At 40.2% G+C, this 22,546-nt stretch overlaps 2 protein-coding genes across 5 annotated transcripts in view; one reads left to right on the top strand and one right to left on the bottom strand.

The window, feature by feature from the left end:
- On the bottom strand, window positions 1-18,984 carry pold1 (polymerase (DNA directed), delta 1, catalytic subunit). Of its 2 annotated transcripts, none has more exons than XM_017686775.2 (27): window positions 18,762-18,984; window positions 14,876-15,071; window positions 14,674-14,787; window positions 14,444-14,584; window positions 14,080-14,205; window positions 13,832-14,000; window positions 12,549-12,663; window positions 12,105-12,234; window positions 11,467-11,633; window positions 9,702-9,806; window positions 9,412-9,552; window positions 9,202-9,312; window positions 8,146-8,337; window positions 7,947-8,035; window positions 7,588-7,704; window positions 7,398-7,511; window positions 6,333-6,480; window positions 5,731-5,826; window positions 5,400-5,537; window positions 5,143-5,318; window positions 4,888-5,040; window positions 4,386-4,488; window positions 3,114-3,246; window positions 1,499-1,612; window positions 735-787; window positions 330-427; window positions 1-229 (listed from the first exon to the last, which is right to left on the bottom strand). In XM_017686775.2, the coding sequence occupies exons 2-27, from the start codon at window positions 15,060-15,062 to the stop codon at window positions 142-144; spliced, it is 3,318 nt and encodes a 1,105-aa protein (XP_017542264.1). In that variant the 5' UTR covers window positions 15,063-15,071; window positions 18,762-18,984; the 3' UTR covers window positions 1-141. The 2 variants fall into 2 exon arrangements, with proteins under 2 accessions (XP_017542264.1, XP_017542247.1); XM_017686758.1 differs by lacking the exon at window positions 18,762-18,984 and adding an exon at window positions 16,499-16,597.
- Window positions 18,855-22,546, top strand: part of gys1 (glycogen synthase 1 (muscle)) — a 17,611-nt gene continuing 13,919 nt past the window's right edge. The window contains exons 1-2 of one of the 3 annotated variants that reach the window (XM_017686802.2): window positions 18,855-18,977; window positions 21,906-22,024. In XM_017686802.2, the coding sequence (XP_017542291.1) occupies window positions 21,907-22,024 (118 nt within the window). In that variant the 5' untranslated portion in view covers window positions 18,855-18,977; window position 21,906. Of the gene's footprint in view, window positions 18,978-19,497; window positions 19,631-20,342; window positions 20,362-21,905; window positions 22,025-22,546 lie in introns of those variants that run through there. The other 2 variants (XM_017686811.2, XM_037544710.1) reach the window with 2 other exon arrangements.

A 22,546-nucleotide genomic window follows, 5' to 3' on the forward strand; every position in this document is an offset into this window, starting at 1 on the left:
TAGCATTTACAAAACCTCAATTTTATTTCTTTTCAGTGTTAAAAAAAAAAAGGCATTTAATATTTTTTACAAATTGGTACACAAAAAAGCCACCATTTCAGAATGGAGCAGATTGAGAATAAGGGAACGCCCCGGTTTCCCTCACCAGCCGAAACGAGACACAAGCTTCTCTTGATCACTGAGGTCTTTCTGAACCTTCTTCCTCATGTAGAATATGGGGCAGTCTCGGCTACACAGACATGGAGAAAGGAAGATTTCTGTGAGATGACTTGAGTGTACTTAAAATGTATTTATGAACACTGAGTATTAGCATGTGCGCATACACACACCTGGTACATAGCACATCTTCATGCAGGGATCCTTGGCAGCGTTGACACTGAGTCCACAGTCGAGAGAATTTCTCCTCCAGAGCTGACAAATGAGCAATCTGAAGAGCATGCAGAAGATACCTCAAACATATTACAGCCAAATATATAGCAGACCACATCTATCGCCAGAATGTTTAAGAGGAAAAAATATTTCCCAGTAAACAAACTGCATTCACGGTTCTGATGGCCAGTAGAAAACAGTTTAGTGCCTTCTCCTCTCACATGACTGGTTCAACTCAATCAAGCTAATTACAGCTTGAGTCAGTTGTGGAATGCAGTGATTCAGCCCTTAAGGACTGGAATTACCTACCACTACTAAAATACCCAGGAATCAATGCAGGAAACTGATGATAAACACACACATACCTCTTTTTGATAGAGCTCTGACTCTTTCTTCTTGCAGAAATCACAGACAGCAGCTACAGGGTGTGAAAGGGTTATTAGAACAGAAAAAAAAATCTTGAAATTCTGATGTTATATTTTAAAGTAGTTTGGACAGGATTTATTTTACATGGGGAGGTGGGGTAACGTATGGAGTATTCACTCAAAGTAAGTGCTTATTTTCTCTGTAGCCTAAATCAAGCTGATATGTACTATCCTACCTCAAGTGTATGACTCAGAGCATCAAAATAAGTTGGATTCTATGAAGTGATGTTGACTGTTGATTGTAAAGTCCCAAGCTAATGACACTGCATTCTCTTATAACTGCTAGGAAGATGGCTACAGTAAATGAAATTATGATTAAATTAAATATTTGGAGATGCTTCTTATTTGTGAGAAGCTGAACTTATTGCACATGGAACTGTGACAGAAATGATCATGTAGCCCCCCTCCCATCTCTGTTATTTATAGCAGGATCTTTTTCTGTGCAAATTGATCCTAACAATCACAGTCACTCTGTGGTAAAATTACATTACCCCATCTCCCCACGGAAAAATGATCCTGTCCGAATAGTGTGTGTATATATATGTGTGTGTGTGTGTGTGTGTATATATATATATATATATATATATATATATATATATATATATATATATATATATATATATATATATATATATATTTTAAAGGACTTAAAATGTTTTCTTAAAATCCTTCTAAGAAAATTCCACATCTCCACTGAAACATACCATCTGTTTTGAGAACAGCTCTGCAGCCGATGCATGTGCTACGTTTCTGGGCAAAGGCCATGAGGCCACCCACCTTGGAGGTCAGCACAGTCTTACAGCGTGTGTGATCTCCCTCTGAAACGGATGGCATATGCAGTGAGATTTAATCAATAGTTCACCAGTGAAATTAATTGAGTGGTACTTCTTACAAGCCAGGTGTGATGCACTATATTGCCAAAAGTATTCACTCATCCATCCAAATCATTGAATTCAGGTGTTCCAATCACGTCAATGCCCACAGGTGTATAAAACCAAACACCTAGGCATGACTGCTTCTACAAACATCTGTGAAAGAATGAGTCGCTCTCAGGAGCTCAGTGAATTCCAGCGTGGCACCGTGATAGGATGCCACCTGTGCAACAAGTCCAGTCATGAAATTTCCTCACCAACTTTCTGCAGAGTCAATCGCTACAGACCTCCAAACTTCATGTGTCCTTTAGATTAGCTCAAGAACAGTGTAGAGAGCTTCATGTAATGGGTTTCCATGGCCGAGCAGCTGCGTCCAAGCCTTACATCACCAAGCACAATCCAATGCATAGAATGCAGTGGTGTACAGCTTCACCACTAGACTGTAGAGCAGTGGAGACGTGTTCTCTGGAGTGATAGATCACACTTCTCTGTCTGGCAATCTGATGGATGAGTCTGGGTTTGGCAGTTCCCAGTAGAATGGCACTTGTCTGACTGCACTGCGCCAGGTTTGATGGAGAGGGGATTATAGTGTGGGGTTGTTTTTCAGTTGTGCTTGGCCCCTTTCCAGTGAAAGGAACTCTTCCAGTGAACTCTTCCAGAGTTCCAGTGAAAGGAACTCAATGCTTCAGCAGACCAAGAGATTTTGGACAATTTCATACTACCAACTTTGTGGGAACAGTTTGGGGACGGCACCTTCCTGTATCAACATGACTGCGCACCAGTGCACAAAGCAAGGTCCATAAATACATGAATGAGTGAGTTTGGTGGTGAAGAACTTGACTGGCTTGCACAGTCCTAACCTCAACCCGATAGAACATCTTCGGGATGAATTAGAGCGGAGACTGCGAGCCAGGCCTTCTTGTCCAACACATCAGTGTCTGACCGCACAAATGTGCTTCTGGAAGAATGGTCAAAAATTCCCATAAACAACACTCCTAAACCTCGTGGAAGGCCTTCCCAGAAGAGGTGAAGCTGTTATAGATGTAAAGGGTGGGCCAACATCATATTAAACCCTATGGATTAAGAATGGGATCTCACTCAAGTTCATATGCATGTGAAGGCAGACAAGAGAATAGCTTCTGGCAATATAGTGTACATTAGACACTACTGTAGTCATTTGGTCATTTCTCCAATGCTAACATGTAGAATTGGTATCACACACAGAATTATGAGAGATGAGATCATTGTTAAACTGTACATTAGCACTCTACCCTTAAAGTGGTTAAAGGTTTGTAAAAATCAAAGAAGAGTGATTCCACCCATTCTCTGCCCTCAAAGAATGTAGATGTATTTAAAAACAGGCTGCTCACATGATTGGAAAAGCATGCTTCTGGTAATAACAAACAAATGTACATATTTACACACATCCACCCACACTTTTACTCACTGAGCAAAACACTCTCAGCCTTAGTCTCTCCCAGTATAGGCTCAAAAATGCGCAGTAGAGGTTTAGACAGCTGTTGCTCCAGGTAGTACTGGGTGTCAATAGGTATGTTGTTCTCCAGTACATAAATGGGGTCCTGAACACACAAACGGAATATAATTTAGTTCAGCACAGTATCTTATTGCTTAAGAATGATGACAATATTAATGCAGCTACTGATACAGATACCTTGATTTCGTTACTTTGTAATTTTTTTTAATATTGTCTTATTTTACCAACAGAAAGTGGGAGTTAATTAAGCCAGGAATGAGTGTGATTTGTATCAAAGTGGGTACAGTTGCTGACTGCAATGGACTAATGAAGAAACATGTCACTCACTGGCATGTGAAAGTTACTTAGATGCTCAATCAGCAGTCAGGTTTTAGGTACTGAAAGACACTATAAATTCTATAGTACTGAAGTAATTTGGTTGGTGCCACAGAAGTACTGTAGAGTACAAAGTGAACTCCCTAGCACCTGCAAAAATGCAGTCAGATGTTAATACCTACTAACTGAGCACTTTAATTCTTCTGAAAGGAGCAGTTAAAGCATTTCAAATGTAACATTAATGGATACACCATGGACAATCAAAAGAAAACATTTATACAATTTGAAAATGTGTACTGTCCCTTACATTGTGTGAACATTTCCATGATGACTTAATAGAACGGGTCCAAAATTACATGGAATAAAATCTCACTAATGTGACCATTTTTACTTCTATTAAATGGGAATTCCACAGATTTTCTGAAATTTTGGCATAATTCAAGTGCTGATATGTAAAAGTCAAAGTGGTTTGATGTGAAATGGGGCATTTTAGACTAAATTAACTGTTTTACAGTGGTGGTGATAAAATACAGGGGTCGAGATTTGTACATCACAAATACAGCTATATTATTCACTACCAACTGTCTTCTGAATTTGCATGTAATGCAATGTTAAAATAGAGGTAAATCTGAAATATCTGGTTTCTTTGGACACTATTTTGCCTTAGAACGTCTTACAAAATCTCAAAAAAAAAAAAAATTTTTTTAAAAATCATAAAACACAGTATTCATAACCATATCATGTAATAACTTTATTTGGATGCGATCACCATGTAAACAATTCTGACCAAGTTTCTCTCGAACAAAGCATTTCACATCAAACCACTCTGAGCGACGTTTGCATGCCAACAATATTATAAACAGGCAAACGCATCCCAAACACAGTCGGACAAACAGAAACACTACCAACCTCTGACTTCATGTACGCTGCTACTCCTTTGGCTGCCTTAATGATGACGTATGGAACTCGATCGCCAAGATTAGGAGCACTGCCTGCATCTCGCTTGCGCATCCTGTGCATGCACACAGATATCAGATATGAACAGCTTAACTGAATTAGTTTAAACTGCAGTAACAAAGTAAAAAAAAGAAAAAAAAAAGAAAACGAGTAACATTTTGCAACTGATTTGTTTTGAAGTGAAGTTGAAATGTTGAGATTTATTAATTTAATTTTTAAATAAGAAATAAGCTTTATTAATAAAAACAAATTATATATATATATATATATATATATATATATATATATATATATATATATATATGCGCGTTCCACATTTTCATGTCACTACCGAAACACAGTGTCAGTACATGGTTGGTATCCTTGGACCCAAATATCCTTAGTAATATCCCATGAAATAATATACATTGACATCCTCACACAATAAATAAATACATTTCTCCACCACACACACCTCTCGGCGAGTTCGACATGGGCCTGTTTGCCTGCATACTCCTGCGCTGTGCGTGTCAGTTCCTTGGTAATGACCAGCTGACTAATGTCAATCCGGTTACATAGTAGATCTGAGATCACCTCTTTAGCATGGCCTACAGCTCCATCAGGGTCTCTACAACACACACATTCATGCAATCAAATTACACTGAAAAGTTCAATTGAGTCATGAGAAAACTCTTAACTAACCAGCTATGTGGTGTTTATGGGTGCATACCTCTCTATGAGGATCTTTTGAAGGCATGTGTTGATGAGGTTGGCCACTAGGGGGCAATTGTCTCGTCTGACAGTTTCTATCCCCTTACAGTCCATTTTATCATGATGTTCTGCACTGGATGAGAAATACAGGCCAGCATACCTCTTCTTATTGATCAGCAGGTAGGGGTAGTACACCTGAGAGAAAGACAAAAGTTCTTAAGTATACGCTTACAGAGCAATTCTTTATGCTATTAAATGCCTCTGTGCTGCATGTACCTTCTCAAACTCCAGTTTGATTGGTGGAATAAAGTGAGAGGACACCCAATCAGCTGCATCCTTTCCAAGAGTCATTGCTTCCTGTACTGTGTCCACACCCAGTTTCACCATAACGGAGTCTGTGTCTCCATAGACGACCTAGTCAGACATAAAACATTTTTTAATAAAAACTGTGTGAATGTTTTCAAAATACCTAGTATTCTTTGATATGAAGACAAGAAAAGATGAGCTTAATATAAAAAAGGTAAACACTGCTTCTACAGATCTGCTCGTTCACAGGCAGGTTTCTGCATGTCACTTGTACCACTGAACCATTGTGTGGGTGTCTTACCTTGGCATCCGCCCGATATCCGTTAGCAATGGTGTACTTGGACTCCACAAGCTGTTTAGTCTGTTCAATCATTTGTCTGCCAAAGCCTGTCACACTCTATGCACAAACACAAGGAAAGTTCAAGTTGTAATTAACATATTAACAAAAAAATAAAAACACCAAGCATCCTCCATATTGTAGACTGTGCATGTGACACAGAACCACAAAAAAAATAGGACAAGTAGCCAACATTTTGTCTCACATTAAGCACATTGGTGACAATCAAGAGGAGCCATAAATGGAACCGTTTCAATTCTTACAAATTCTTACAGTGTAAATTGTGCAAATTACTGTATTATACAATGACTGGTAGTGTGACACAAAACATGTCTATAACACAAAGATAAATTATTAATCCAGCTGACCCTTTATGTATTTATTCCTGCTTATGATAATGTTAGCTGCACACAATAAACAACTAAACCTGTGTTTATTTCCCATTTCTTACAAAAATTCTCTCACAATTCACTCAATACTATTCATTTAAAACACATATTCCAAATACACAAATGGTTCAAGCACTTCTGCTTAGTTTCTAATGAGATGTGAGCAGTGAGGCTGACCTGTGAGATTTCCAGGCAGGGCAGTTTGCCCACTTGTGCCCCAGTAAAACCATACACAGAGTTTGCGCTAATCTTCAGAGCAAGCTGCCTGCCGTCCAGCACCTGCTTCTTAAAGGGGTCAGTCTCCTTCTTCAGCTCAGCCTTTGCCCTAAATGCACAATACAACAAGGCTGAGGGCTCACACAGATGCTTCCTAAACTCATAGACTGCACAATTTTGTATTTTTCCTGCTTTAAAACATCCAACCTCTCTCACAAAAAGCCTGATAACTGGTGGAGTGGGTCTGGGACTGAGAATGCACGATTTATACAATCAACATATCACATACAATATACATATGGCTAAGAGCAAAAGGTTCCCAATCACCAAGCAGTGAAGCAGGCCACTATGTGGCTGCTAGCAGCTAGTAGCATGAAAGTGGCGTTTCATTAATACAATAACAGTATTTTGTTTTTAAGGATGACTTTTTGCCATTAAAGCATTTACATAAACAAATTTTATGTAATCTTGAATATATTTGTCTACATTATGTCTTTGCATGGTTTGGTAGAGGTAGGTCACTACTGGCAGCTGAGTGCTACCATAAAGTACATTTTTTTTTTTTTTTTTTTTTAAATTGGGGCTGCAAACCCAGACAAGAACAGAAACAATACCAAGAAAAATGTATTATGATCACAGCTAAACAAAGTACAGCTTTGCCACTGGTGATGCTGAAGCCCCAAAAAGCATGTGGTTTGCAGGGAAACTAGTGAATTATGCCATTTGAAGACAAAACAGCAAAACATAAGCTATTCATGACCATTGACCAGTATGTTTTATTATTTCTAGAAACATTGCAGAATCCCAGCATGAAACAATCTGATAAATTGCTGATTTGGGTGTGACTCAAGCACTGGAACAAGCTGAGTTTAGGACATGACAACATCTGCTGAATTTTGCAACGCTTCAACTTGATCTGAACACTCACTAGTGCTGGAGGCACTTTATTTCACTTCTGTTTCACTTTCTGAAGTCATGAATTCACACATTTAAAGTAACATGATGGGTGTGGCTTCATTCTCTTACCTCTTCCTGGCACTCAGCAGGTTCTCCAGGATCTCAGGCAGAAGGCCTTTCCTCACCGAGCTTTTAACAAACAGATCTCCTGTAGGAGTCTTAATGAAGTCCTCTGCAGAGAGACTACATATATGCAAGCAACCGTGAACACACATTTCACTAAAACATGGCCTTCTCAAACATTAGATCAAACACTCACCCCAGTTTGTCCACCTGCCCTTTCTGCAGCAGGGTAGTGTAGCACAGATTATGAGCCATCATAATTGAAGGGTACAGTGAGGAGAAATCCAGAGTGGCTATGGGAACACTGTAATACCTGTTTACACACCAATGAAACAGTTTACAATTACAATGGGCTTTTGGCAACTCTACTCATAAAAATTACATTCTACATAAGTATAACTGGTGATCATAATTTTTTAAAAACGTACTTAAAAATAAATAAATAAATAAATAAATAAACAAACAAAACACTTTAAAAATTCATACAGTAAAACATGGGTTTTATCAATATGGCCCACAATCTGAGTAGGTTAATACAATGTTGAATATACTCACCCTTTTTCTGGTTCAATGACTGTGGCTCCAGTGTAATCTTCCCCTCCCTCAGTTTTGACTACTGGCATAACCAAGCCCTGCTTCACAGCCTAAAACACACACACACACACCTAACGGTCAAAACAGTTTCCTTATGTGTGATGTGTTTGACTTGGATATATGCATGCACTAAATAGTTTGTGCATACAGTTTCACACACCTGTCGCAATAGCTGTGACACTACTTTAATCTGTTGGCCACGGGACAGCAGGTAGGTCAGAGGCACGCCAGTCACTCTGGCCATCTCCATGTAGTTAATCACACACATCAACTTCTGCAGCAAGCGCAGTGGCAAGTATGCATCCTTCAGACAGTAAACTGCCAAACGCCGCCTCGTCTGCTCATTCCCATTCTGCAGACAAAGAGAGGTTACTAACATTCCTTGAAAGTCTGATGACTATACATGCCTTCATTCTTTATGTAGCAGTCAAGTGGAAATAAAGGATTGAATTAAACTCTCTGATAATTATGCACACTATATGTATCTTGTGTAAACTGCATGCCTAAATCATCAAACATTTGCTTCAAACCAAGGCAGGTTGCAAAGTCATTTTAAAGAGACTTGCTTTAACAGTTCATAACAACGTATAACACACTTTTCTAAAAGTTAAAAAAAACAAACAAACAAAAAAAAAAAAACAGCATAGCAAAAGACAAGTAGTAAACATCTTCAAGCTTGATTTCATCAAACAGGCTCAGGACTAGGGGGGTGAATTAATGTAAATTTATTTTATTTATTTATTTTTAAATCCAACAATCATCATTAAGTGTTTCGGCTCCTACCTCAAAGGCCCAACAGCAGTGGCCATAGAAATCACCTTGAACTAAAGACTTCAAATAGCCAAGTCAAATTTTATTTATACAGCGCCTTTTACAGCAGGTGTCATCACAAAGCAGCTTTAAAGAACAATCTGGGTCCGAGCCCCCACGAGCAAGCCAATGACAACAGTGGCAAGGAAAACCTCCCTAAGAGCAAGAGGAGAACCTCGAGTCAAAGAGTCAAAAGGGCAACCCATCCTACTCTGGTTGACACTGGACAGCAAACAGTAACAGCAGAGAATGAAATGTGATCATTAGTATAACTTACAGAAAAAGGGGAAATACCACAACAGCACCCAGGACCTCTGCAGTTTCAGTTCTAGTTGTAGTTCATTATAATAAGCCCAGTACTGCATCCTGAGCTCTGACTGACTGTAAAGACAAAGAGGTTTCACACCTGTAGGTCAGTGATGATGGAGTGTTGAACATCCTCTTTCTGCTCCTGCAGGAAGTGGAAGCTGACTGCGTTGAGAGTATATGAGCGCAGCTTATAGTCCCTCAACAGTACCTGCAAAAGACAGCACATCACACTGCAGCTTAGTGTGCATCCTTTACATGTTACTACTGCCCAAGTGTCAAAAAAAAAAAAAAAAGAGAGCGTTTCTACCTGCAAAAGGTCAAACTGCACTCTTCCCTCCATGTTGACAGTTTTGTTTTCTCGACGACCCATCTGCTTGCTCTGGAAGCTGGAGTCCTTCAGAACAGACTTAATGCCCCTCATTCGACCCAGATAGGGGAAGAAATTTACCTACAGACAAAGAAGCACAAACAACCTGAATTATAGGGCATGTCTCCAAGTCCATATGATCATGAGAAATGTATGCATCACTGCAGCTGTATACTACAACACAAGCAAGTGCATACATTTGTGCACATATATACACAAAGCATACACACCTTTAGAGTGGCAGCTCTGTTCAGTAGGTACGGCAGGTCAAAGTTTTGAATATTGTATCCTGTGATGATGTCCGGATCTACTGTCCTCACAAACTCTGCCCAGCTCTGAGAACATAAATGAGATCATAGAGAGAGGGTTCATCAGAACAACACAGAATCAACAAGACCTACACTTCACATGAGTAGTGCATACATAAATTAGGAGCGAGCAGTATAACATTATTATTATTGTGATAGTTTATGTCTTTAGGTTACAACATGCTTTTCTGAAGCATACTGTTGATGTAGGATGCAGTCAGTACTCAAAGAGCAATGAACAACTGCATGTTTCATTCCAAACAGAACGTAATTGGGCCTGTTTAACTGGACTCTGTTAAATTGGACTGAAATGGTATGCATACTATGACAGGCATGTTTTAAATATACCAATGCTAGATGTTTCTCTGTTCAAACTTATCGCCAAAAATGTAACTATCATGATTCATATTATGTATTGTAAATAGAGCTGGGCTATATGGCCAAGAATATCATCATGATGAACAAAATATAGTTCGATATCGATACATATTGTGATAAATGTCAAATCGTTATTTCTATTAAGTTTGAAGGCTGATTTTTGCTCCTGATTGGCTAATGTCTGTTTTATACTATTCTTTATGGTCAAAACATGATAAACATTCAACAAACAGTGGAACATTTCACAAATGTGTCACGGGATCGTGGGAGAAAGTTTCTTGTTAGCTGTTCTTACCAGCTGGAAAAGCACGGCTGCAGTTTTTGTAATAGTCATAATTTAAGAAAGAAAACATTATTTTTGTCTGTCTGGTGACGAGTGCTACCGTGTGGTTGGTTAGTGTAGTGGGTAACACCTCTGCCTTCTACGCTGTAGACTGGGATTCAATCCCTACCTGGGTAAGCACCCTACACTATACCAATAAGAGTCCTTGGGCAAGACTCCTAACACCACTTTTGCCTACCTGTGTAAAGTGATCAAACTGTAAGTCGCTCTGGATAAGAGCGTCTGCCAAATGCCATAAATGTAAATGTAAATGAGTGCTAGGCTATCCCATTACAAATGCTAAACAAATGGCCAACAACAGTGCTAAACTGCTTAGTTTCTCAACAACGTCATCGCTCTCCATGTCAGAGTATATCAGAGCATATCACAGTGCATTTTTGCCTTGTTACCTTCACCTTTACCTTCGTTGCTTGGGAATTTAAAAAATACTTGAATATGACTTTTTGAGTGCTGTATGTGTGGAGCAGACGTGATTTAACGTTGCTAAAGCTTGTTAGGATGTGAGGAAAGAGAAAGTTGTCGATCGCTCCACTGTGTATATATGTATGTATAACTCCACGTTTCAGACATTTCTAAAGTATATTTGGCAACTCATTTCACTCCTTGAGCCTTCCCTCTCTAATCATGTTGAAAACCTAAAAGTGCACCCTCTCCTGGCGACAGCAGAGTAGGGTCACTCTCCTTGCAGTAGAATACTCCACCAGGGTGGTCACTAAAAAACATGGAAGTGTGAGAATCCTCTACTATATAAAACATTTACTGAACTATTGTTATCGTTTTATCGCCCAGTCCTAATAGTAAATATTTTTGCCATATTGCCCCCCATTCATGTTAAAACATATCTTTTACAACTGCAAAATCAACATGTGCCAAGTTTGGATTTTCAAACAACAGAGAGCAACAAAGCATGGATGTATGCATGTCTGTGTTTTAGAGATGGATATAGTGTGAAGGTGCTCTGCATACCTGTAGTAGCTGCTTCTCTTGAGTGAAGCAGAGGATCTGAGAACCCACTATACTAGCACAGCTCTGTAACGTAAAAACAGTACGGATAAAGGGCTCCTTCTCTCCTTGACGCTGCACCATAGAGGCGATCTGAATCACAGGATCCACCTCAGCCTCTGGAAACACACCTACAACACACAGACATGTCTGTGAGCCTTTACAGTGACTCCAAATAGCACTATAAAAAAAACTCTTGAAACCCAAAAGAATGAAGAAAAAATAAATAAATATATGTAAACCTACACGTTTTGATGGGACATAGATAAAGGAACCAGTAGTGTCATTTTTTTAAAAACTACCATAACTACTGTTTTTTTTCAACGTGTTTCATATTATGTACTGCACTAAACATCTAGTGTGGTTTCCCTAATTATGCTCTTTAAAAAAAAAAAACAAAAAAAAAAAAATGACATTAGTTTTTAAAGTACCAATGTATGTAACATATTGTGACATAATGTAATGTGTCATGATAATGCTAAATATCATCATATGATACTAAGAGATCATCTGGTTCACACACTTTTTTTCTTTCTTTTTTTTTCGCACACTTTTTGCTCTAACTAGATGTACAGTAACATCACTGTCTAGCATACTCTTACCTTTCCTGCCAGCACACTCAATATCAAAGCTGAGGACCCTGAGTGGCGCAATTCTCTGCCAGTCTCCCTCTGCTGGATGACTGATCAAATCTGTCCAGCCCACATCCACCTCATACTGACAGAAAGAAACCTTACAAACACACAGAGAAAGACAGAATGGAATCAAAGCCTCCGATGAGTACACAGACCCAGACAATTATGTCAGGAGTATGTATGTAGGTGTATGTAATGACTTGAGCAATGTAGTGAAGTAGTCAGACACATTATTTATCTGCATTTGCTTTTATACATATTAACATGCTGAAGTGCTGATGCCATTGGTCAGTAGAATAGTTTGTTTTTGTATGGTTGTGTATTTTCTGTAAAGCATCCTAAGTGAAGAAGCTACATCAATACAAAGTATTATTTACCTTCATACCTCCTAAACAGCTGAGAAATTATTACCTTGCTCGGGGTGTCCGAGTCTGCCCCTCCAGGATTTTTCTCCTCTCTCAGTTGGTACTTCCCACTAGGCAGCTCAATCCAGCAGCAGCCCACCACGTCACTGTCTACCATGAACCTGTTTCCCACAAATACACACTTGTAATGCCAGATTTTATACTGGTAAGTATAAGACACCTGATTATTTACTAGTTTAACAACAACCGCTCTTGTGAGAACATATATTTTGCACAACCTAAAAGAAAGGACAAATCATTATTACAGCAATAGAAAAGAACTTATGGGGGGACAACAGCTGTAGCACTGCATTGGAACAATAGGATTTAGTACTAATCCTGAGTTAGTATGGCAGCAAAAAATGTTTAATAATACAATAATAAATTTGATCAAAAAATGTTTTAAAGCCAATCTTCAAAACACTCCCTTTTTTGGGGGAAACAAATATTTGTTTATCAAGCTAAATGCTAGCTTGTCAATAATTGGCAGTCGTGGGCTAGTGTGTATGTGGTGTTTCACTTTACGGATGGGTTAAATGCGGAGGTTGAATTTCCCCGTTGTGGGATTAAAAAAGTATCACTTAACTTGCTCTGCACACCAGACTCTTGCGAAATGAGCACAGTGATGAGACTATTTGTAACTGATTTGAGGAAAGGTTTGGTTTTAACCTCCAATGTGGATCAAATACATTTTTCTTATTGCTCCATATTGCTAGTGAGCCAGCATCCTCGCTGTGACATTCGTGTACAAGAATAAATGAGAGCAAACAGGCTAGCAAGCTCCCTGGAACAGAAAGACTGCACCAAATTTTAAGAGTGGGGAAAAGCTCAAATATCTATTACGTATTTGGGTATGTAACATGATAAGATCTGACCATTTTTGCCAACGTATAGGTTCAGTCTGTTCGGTTTCAATTTACTGGTAGCTTCTTCCGCTGCTGACTGAATGAGAGTTGTCGAGCAGGAAGTATAGCCAAATTTTACACTCACAAATATTCTGATTTGATGTTACAACCGCCACACAGACAGAGATTTCCTGTCAAACTACTGTAAAGAAAGGGCAGGCCTACACTAGGACCGTACACATCAGCTGAAATTAAAACCGTTGCAATGAGCCAAGTAAGGTGGTAGTAAGGTCCAACATGTAATGCGTAAAAAAAAAACAGCAAGTCTAGTAATAATAATTTCAATTCATTCAGAAGTAGAATTTAAAAAATGAGTAGTGTATACGTGAACCATATATGCATATAAGTATATTAAAGCAAGTGAATAACATATAGACTCACATACCTGATCTCAAAGTCAATGTTGGCCTCATAGGCAGAGTAGCTCTGAAGGGAGAAGTTTGCAAACTTGAAGCCCTGTTCCAGGATACGTTTCGCTGGGGCAACCAGACGTGGCATCGCCATGGTGATCCGCAGGAAGTCCAGAGGACGGCTTCCATGGTAACCATACATACCTTAGTAAAAACAAAAGATAATTATCAAAAGACGATCATACATAACCATAAACGTATAAACAACAGATCGAAGACTCACTTTCTTTGCGGGTCAGATCCACTGCCAGAACAGTGACTGATATGTTGTCTTTATTGGAGCGCATGTCCTTCACCACAGCTGAATTTAGCTCCTTCTGAAACTCAACCAGGTGAGAATGAGCAAAGCCTGAAAGACAGAGAAAACAACGATTCATTAAATGCATTTCCTAATATCTGATCAATAAAATTTGTGAGATCATCTATATTTACAGATCATATTCCTTAGTATTTCCCATATTTAACAAAATGGCAAAGTAGCTGGTCAAGCTCACAACAGGTGACATTTCAATCAATAAGACAATCACTTATAATGTCTGGTTATTGCTGAGAGTGTGTGCGCTGGAGCAATGGTGGCTGTGGCTCACCAGCTGGAGCAGGGACATAAAAATAAGGTGCAAATCCATGCACATGACAGCAGACACTGTTCCCACCATCAGTCACTCCAAACATACGGACCACCGGAACCTTCCCCTGGACCTGTCCTGGCATCCCAGCCACTGCAGAGCCTACACACATGCATTAAAAAAAAAGCAGAGTTAGCTACAGCAACAGAGTACACTGACAGTTATTTTCTCCCCAAATGTAAGTACTTTACCCAGATAATAGTCCAAGTCTATCTGCTGGAAGATGAGTGTGTCTTTGTCGGGCTGGAGTGGAGGCGCAGTAGGTCGACGCCAGCGAGGGTTCAGATCAGCAGAGAATAATTCACCTGTCCGAAAGGAGACAAGGTCAAAAAGGTTACCACTTATTTCGCACTATACCTCTCTCCATCTGGGCACACTGACTGCACCACTTACCCACTGGTATTACATCATGACCGGCCTGCCCTTCCCCTGACTCCCCCTCCATGTCCATGTCATCAAACAGGGCAAGCTCTTCCTCAAACTGGGATGGGCCATCCTCCCATTCTGTACCCATTTTACCCCTCTTAGCCTGGGAGGCCCCGCCCAACATAGGCCCACCATTCCGCCTCTTAACATCCATCTTTAGCAGCTACATGGAAACACAAACATGTTTAGTTGCTTTTTCCCATTAACACATAAAATCTCAGTAGAGCAGACAGCAGGATACCATTTTGAGCAATATGCATTAAGTAATCACGTATCGACCAGTTCACATCACCATCTATTAAAATGTGCTCACCTGTTAAACTAAATGCTATTAATACATGCAGGGATTTAGCACTGAATTTGGTCCTGATGCTACCCACAGTTTGATGACCTTTCTCCCTTACACCTACTTGCATTGCACAGACACAGACCGAAAGGGGGACTCCACCAAGCTTTCAAAATCTCTGCATAATTAAATGTCAACAAAACCGGTGAGTGTTTCTAAAAGCACCCTTACCAATAATGAAAAGGTGAAATAAGGATTGTGAGTACACTGCATGATGTCCGGGACATTGTTTTTGACAGTTTTGCAGTTAAGTTTTGGCCTAAAACACATTTTAATCAATTTACTTTAATAAATGTATGGTGGAGAGATACAAGAAGGGTGTTCTAAGGCAAAAAAGTCCCCCCAATATTTTTTTTCAGATTCATCATTACTCTAGCATCATGAAAATAAGTGAAATAGCTTTATATTGCATTGTAGACATTGAAACCCTTGGTTCCGATCATCACCACTCTAAAGAAATGAGTCGGTACGTTTTTCTACAAGCGAACCACTTTATAATTTTTTTTTTTTTAATATAAACAAAGTCGTTCACATCTCAACCATTGAGTTTTGCAGATTAAAAAAATACGGCGTTATTTCTCTTTAAGGTCTGAGTCAGGGAATGTGATTCTGCAAAAGCATAAAAATCAAATAAGATGCTGTTAACCAGTCGTTTCCATCACTATGATGTCTGCCACTCACATGCGAGCCCCATGATGGGATTTTAAGATGTTCCGCTAGAAACCACGCAATAACGCTGTATGCAGGATACCGCACACGTTTATCTTTCTATTTTCATTTATTAAAAAAAAGCTTAGACTTATACATGCCGGTATGTTAAAAACAACCCGTGAAAATGAGTAAAGCGTAACGTTGTCAGAGAAAAAACGGAGGGAATTCGCAGTAAATAACATCTTACTATAACTGAGCTAACTTTAGTTAGTTAGTTAGTTCACATAACAGTCAGAATCACAAAACAGCTCACATTCTCCAAGATAAAAGTATAGCCTGCTATCTGTAACCACTGCAGCTCCAGTTTGACCATTAAGTTAGCCAGCGAGCCGCGACCTGGAACTGAGCAACAAACCAGAGAGCTCAGGCGGCTAGCTTTAGCCGAACACACGCTAACATACTGCACGAGCTGATTAACCATTCGCGAGCGCGCTAACCGGCCCATCTGTACAAAAACACAGCGCACTGTTCACATGATTAGACACATTTACGCTGCAGCGCGTATGTTTCGGTTAAATAATGGGTGAAGTTACTTCTTTATCCAGACCGAATCTCCCGCCACTTCGGCTGCATTCGCGCACTGAACGTCCCCCCAGCGCGCGTTTCCGTTTTCCCGGCAAAATTGCGTGACAGGGGGCGCGAGAGGTGATTGGCTCACATTGAGGAAGCGACAGGCGCCATGTTCAACTGCCGATTACAAAATCAGAGTCATTTTTAGGAAGAACGCATACGTCGAATACTTTAGATTTAAAAGCAGATCGGCAGAGTAGCATAAACCCATACTTAAGTAAAAACTCAAGTAAAAGTAGTGTCACTTTGTAACACGCTTTAAAAATAGCTTGCACAGAAGTACAAAAGTGCAAGGTCAATCAAAATAACTGCCACTACCAAGAAACGTAGCTATAGAGTCTCCGTGGGACCAGACTGTTTACTAGTGGACCTCGGTACCACCGAACTTGTAGAGAGGAGAATTAACCACTCCGCAAGGTCTTCCGGCGCTCCCGAGTGAGTCCAAAATGAATGGGTTAAGATGAAGTATTTAAATAAAATCATAGCCTATAAATGATTAAACGGCTTCAATATAAAAGAATATATTAATTTCCTGAACACAGAACAGCATAAACCATTTGAACAGTGCTGTTATATGTTTAATGCTTTTATATGCGTTTAAAACGGCGCCTCATGACGTCAGCGAGCGCAAACAATCAGCGTGCCAATCAGCACTCGGTAGTAGCAATGCTTGCGTCCTACTGCACAGAACACGTTTGCTGCTAAAATATATATATAAATGTAAGTTTTTTTAAATGCTTTTTAAATACACTCTTCTACCATCTAAAATTTAAAGAAAGTTATGGGCAAGTGACTGAAACGTTTTTAGCCGTTCAGCGCGGTTCGCCCCATTCACCCAAGACTTACTCGCGGGCGCCCTCTGGCGTTTTGCAGCCTTGGTTTTGATATATATATATATATATATATATATATATATATATATATATATATATATATATATATATATATATGGTCTCGCATTTGAGCGTCACAGACAGAACTTGATGTCAGTGTTTAGTGTAGTAGCAGAAAAAAAATAATGTAACTTTCTGCTGATAGGCGCTGGATGTGGTGACAGAGCTGGTTTATGAGGAGCCCCTTCTCCCCCCATAACAACCCCCCCCCCCCCGCCCCCGCTATATATATATATATTCTGTCTGTGACGCTCAAATGCGAGACCAGCCATTAAGAAATTAAACGCACATAAATGTACGACTTGTGTGTAAATAAAGTGCTGAGTATCATTTTCAGTTCTTTGTCCTCCTCTGTTATTATTCAGTTCTGGAGACACTTAGCACTTCATAGTGCTTTCCATCCGCAGCTGCTCACATCACTAGCGTTTCAAATCCTCCTTCTTGAGAAAACTTAAAAGTGTGCTGTGAACCTGGCCTACAGCACTAGCCTCACCCCAGACAGCAACTGCAACACAGTGTGCAAGTTTATCTAAACCAAAACTATTGTGCTAGTCTAGACATTGAAGGTTTTAGAATGATAAATATTTATAAATAATGCAGGTTGTGAACGATCCGTTTGTGAAGTAGTCACTATGGAATGCATTATGAATAAGAGGGAGATAAATACTCAGAGCTGTTTGCGTAGTGTTGCTGGAAGCTAACTGTTAAGATATGTTGTCAAAAAATTGTGACACTATTTATATGAGGTGCTCAGTAAAGATATTAGGGTGATCGGTCGTCTGGGGATCCCCTGGACAACACGCCCCACCACAATTGCCCACTCCAGCATCCACGATAGTCATATCACTACCCCAAAATGACACCGGATCCAAAATAAATCAGTAAATAAATAAAATAATAATAATAGAACAGAAAATGCTGAAGAAAAACTGTTTTATTAAACAAAACAGAAAAGGCCACTAACTGATGCCCAGAACAGCAGCGAAGGTCACCTCCAGCCACACAGCTCCGCTCTATGGTGCTCTCTAAACCCACCCCAGTTATTCCACAACAGAACAAAATAAAACAAAGCCAACACGTGAACACGTCTTAAACGAACAAACAACAATAACACCAAACATCCTTTTAACGGAAGGAGGAAGAGCGTGCGGGCGCAGCTTTGCATATCACGCCCCTAAAGCCCCTCTTAAAGCATGGACCTCAGTACGTATGTGGAGCAGTAACATCTCGACACGCCACTGTAGTCACCACTATGCTCTCAATTGCCCGCCAGCCTGCAACTGCCCTTTTCTCTGCTGGGGGGGAAATCATGAGGCATTAAAAACAGTCTCACGTTCTTCCAGCGTCGCAGGCGCCGAATTGACGCGCGGCTCAGGCAATCAGGTGAAGCCGAAGCCTCCAAGTCATCCAATCAGATTGCTCGAAACTTGTACGTCAGAAGCTGTGTGTTCCCTGATTGGCTAGGCGCCTCCTCCGCGGTCAAGCCGTGCTGTTTGGTGATTGATTCGCGCAGATGAGAGAGGGTCGCTGGAGAGGACGCTGCTGCAGGGTGAGCTCCGCTCTTTCTCATACTCTGCTTTTTCCCGAGCGCCTGAAGCGCCGTGTTCGAACCGAATCTGTTGTGCTCGTGATGACACGCAGGAAAACGCGCAAGTTCTCGCGTGAAAATGGAAATCGTGCGTTCGTGCAGCACGTGAAAAAAGAAACCCCACTTTTCCGTGCTTCCTGATGTCATGATGGCGTGTGTCCATCAAAGTGTGTAAAGGGGCGCGGAAGGAAAGCTGTCCTGGCTTTTGGCCAGGAGTCATTTGGTTGTGATGAAGACCGCAGCAGTGGATGTTATTCCCGATAGCTGAAGTTGAAATTTTCCTGTCCTCCTCAAACGGTCCAGCTGTAACGTTGTGGCATCTCGGGCCGTTTAAGGTGGAACGAAAAAAATCCAGTAAGAAGCTAAAAATCCAACGTCGCTGAATTATTATATTGGGGCGAGCGCACGAGCGCCTCTGTTGTCGTGGTCACGGTGTGACGTGACATTCAGCGTGGCGAGAAAGAAGGCACGTACACCAGAGCTGGCGCGCGCGCGCGCCTCCGTGAAAGGAAACAAGGCCCTAGTCTTGCACTGAACGTCTTTCGGGCTGTGAGACACAAGCGTGTCTTTTCGTAGAGGTCGTCCAGCGAGGGACGGAGGAGGAGAGGAAGGGGGTGTGTATGTGCGTGTGCTCCTGTCTTGAAGGGCGCGGGTTGTCTCTGTGTTGTAAATCAGACTTCCTCTATATTCCATCTCTCTCTCTCTCTCTCTCTCTCTCTCTCTCTCTCTCTCTCTCGCTCTCACACAGAGTAGCATTTTTTGGTGACCTAATTAGTGCACTAAATAGGCCGTAGGGAGTCATCTGAACCATCCCTTCCTCCCTCCCTCCATCCATCCCTCGCTCCCTCCATCCATTCCTCTGTCATCTCTGACCTCTATCGCAATCTCTTTATGTTGCTCAAGAGCTTTACATACATATGTATGTGTGTATGTATGTATGTGTATATATATATACATACATACACACACACATACACATATATATGTATATATGTATGTGTATATATATAAAATATAACATTTGGAAGTGAGAGTGGAATCAACAAATCATGTTTAGATTTTTAGCAGCCAATTTTGTGGGGGAAAAAAAGTCATCCAAGACCTTCTGGTAGTCCTAGATGGCTGACTGCACTATCAGAAATCAGAATTATCAGATAGTTTTTTTTTGTTTTTTTTTTTGACCGAGTTTTGACAGCTGAAGGACCCGCTCTAATAGTCTTAGTTCGCCACTGACATTAATACATATTAAGTTGTACCCTTTAGCTTGTGCAATCGTTGAATTTGTAATTTTGCTCTGTGTGTAGTCCAGATGTGACTGATGCAAGATGTCATGTTCTGACTTGAAGTGAGTTTTGGCCTGGGGTGTCCTCAAAACTGCACTTCCTTCCTGTTTCCTAATCCCCAGCACCTCTTGTCGTAATCTGTTTTCTTGCTGACCCTCTGGATGAGGTCTTAACCATTAACTTATATGTTCCTGGCCACAGTGTTAACGAGTGCTCGAGGACTGCGTGTGTGTGTGTGTGTGTGTGTGTGTGTGTGTGTGTGTGTGTGTTGATAGTGTAGTCAGAGAGGAAGCCTTTAGTAGATGAATCTGGTTAGATGCGTTCATTTATTCGGAGCAGTCATCAAATCATTCATGAGTGTGGGTAAAATCCTCTGTGAGTGCTTTTCTGTGGGAGGAGAGAGAAAGAATGTGTGGGACAGGCAGATACTGATATAAGGGATATTCTTAAACATGCACATACAGACTCATATATGTTTGGGTCATCCAAAGCAGTTCACTTACAACACTAACAAACATTCAAACACACATACACTCACATTAGACCTGAAATGGTTAGTGAATTAAATTAAATCTTTGCAAAAACTTATTACACCACTGTAATGGTGGATTGTAGAAGCCCTTGTGATCTTTTTAGTGTTCCCGGTCCTTTAAAGGGATACTCCAGTGCTTTTTGTTTCATCACCTGCCCACAGGCTTCTCTTAAAAGTGTGTTTTGAATCTGCAGGCTTTCGGTTCTTCTTCTGAGTGTAGGGAACCATGTCAAAATGATTGCCTGTGGTAATTTACTGTTGTTACATACATGGCAGATCAAGATTAGGTGGAAAGTGCTGGAGGATTCATTTATTACGGTTTTAGTGTTTTGCTGCCAGTTATAAGGCTGGTTGAGATTACTTATTTGGCATTTTTTGGTTTAAGGTCTTAAATAAAATGTTTAAATATGATCAGCTTTAAGTATTTCAGTTGTTTAGTCTATGTTAATGCCGTAGTCTGTCAATATATAAATTCAAATGGGTATTAAAAAAGATACAAGAGAATTGTACTGTAGCTTAATACAGATCATTATAGAAGTGATTTGAAAGAAGCTGTTGTGTAGTGATTTAGTTTTATTTTATGCACATTTTCAATGGGGGACCGATCTGGACTGCAGGCAGGCCAGTCTAGTACCCGCACTCTTCTTGCAACATTATGCTGTGGTAATGTAATCATCTATATATCAATATAACTGTTTACTTTTGTGCTTTTACTGTTTATGGTAGGTAAGTCGGACTGCTTGCTAACTGCTAAGTTAGCTTCTTTTCTAACTGCAACTGCATGAAAGTCACCGCACTGCTGCCAACCGTGCTAGTAGTGTGCAGCGCTACACTCTGAAGCATATATAATTATGTGATATGTTTATTTTTGTACTATTTATGGTTGCGACTTGGCTAGCTTTTTTGTCATCAGCCTTCTAGCTACAGCCACGCCCATTTCACAAGGTGACCCAAACTACAGCTGTGACTTTTGTTATACTAGCATGTAATGTGTTCATGCGTGTAGTGAAAAGGTTTGGTGTGCTCTATATGAATGCTATGTCACAGAGTAATAATCTACTTGTGTTTACCCAGCATGCCATTGGCACGGAGTTTCTCTGTCACCTCCTTGTCGGGGCTGGATGAGTGGGACGATGAGTTTGATTTGGATGATGCAGTTCTTTTCGAGATCGCATGGGAGGTGGCTAATAAAGGTATGGGTGTGTTTTGTCCAGCTGTCTGACATTTATTAATCTAATTTTAATTAGCAATTATTTTGCTGTATCTTGATCTGATTAAGTTTGGAGGGAAGTGTATAGTATTTAAGTTAGAGATCAGAATGAAATGAAACCTTTATTTTAAAATGCTTCACTGTGGCAATATTGTAGTAATATGCAGTGGTGATATCTGACAATTCTGATATCACTGCGATTTTCTTTTTTCCTTTTTTTCCTAAGCCAGATCACTTCTAGCCCCACATGCCTAATGATAGCTTTGTAGATAAATGTTTGTGACTGTTACAGAAAAATTTCATATCTCCACAATGGTGACTTTACAAGAGAAAATTCTGAACTTTTAATTATGTAAATAGAACAAGATTTTATCAGAAGTAATTTCTGGCTGAATCTGGAATGGCTCCCTGCTCCCAATATAGTACAATACATAGAAACTCAGATAATGGCTTGTGCTCCCCAACAGGGCATAATATGTCTAACAGAGAGTCATTTGGGATTCAG

This window comes from Pygocentrus nattereri, chromosome 14, assembly GCF_015220715.1.
Source record: "Pygocentrus nattereri isolate fPygNat1 chromosome 14, fPygNat1.pri, whole genome shotgun sequence".
In the NCBI taxonomy this organism is placed as follows: domain Eukaryota; kingdom Metazoa; phylum Chordata; class Actinopteri; order Characiformes; family Serrasalmidae; genus Pygocentrus; species Pygocentrus nattereri.

Bases quoted from the DNA above. Each gene is read 5' to 3' on its own strand.
- pold1 (XM_017686775.2), bottom strand. From the start codon at position 15,062: ATGGATGTTAAGAGGCGGAATGGTGGGCCTATGTTGGGCGGGGCCTCC. The intron at 5,319-5,399 runs GTACATGCAGCA...TCTTTCTCTCAG, and splicing joins TCAAACTGGAGTTTGAGAAG to GTGTACTACCCCTACCTGCT. The intron at 4,489-4,887 runs GTGTGTGTGGTG...GTGCATGCACAG, and splicing joins CATGTCGAACTCGCCGAGAG to GATGCGCAAGCGAGATGCAG.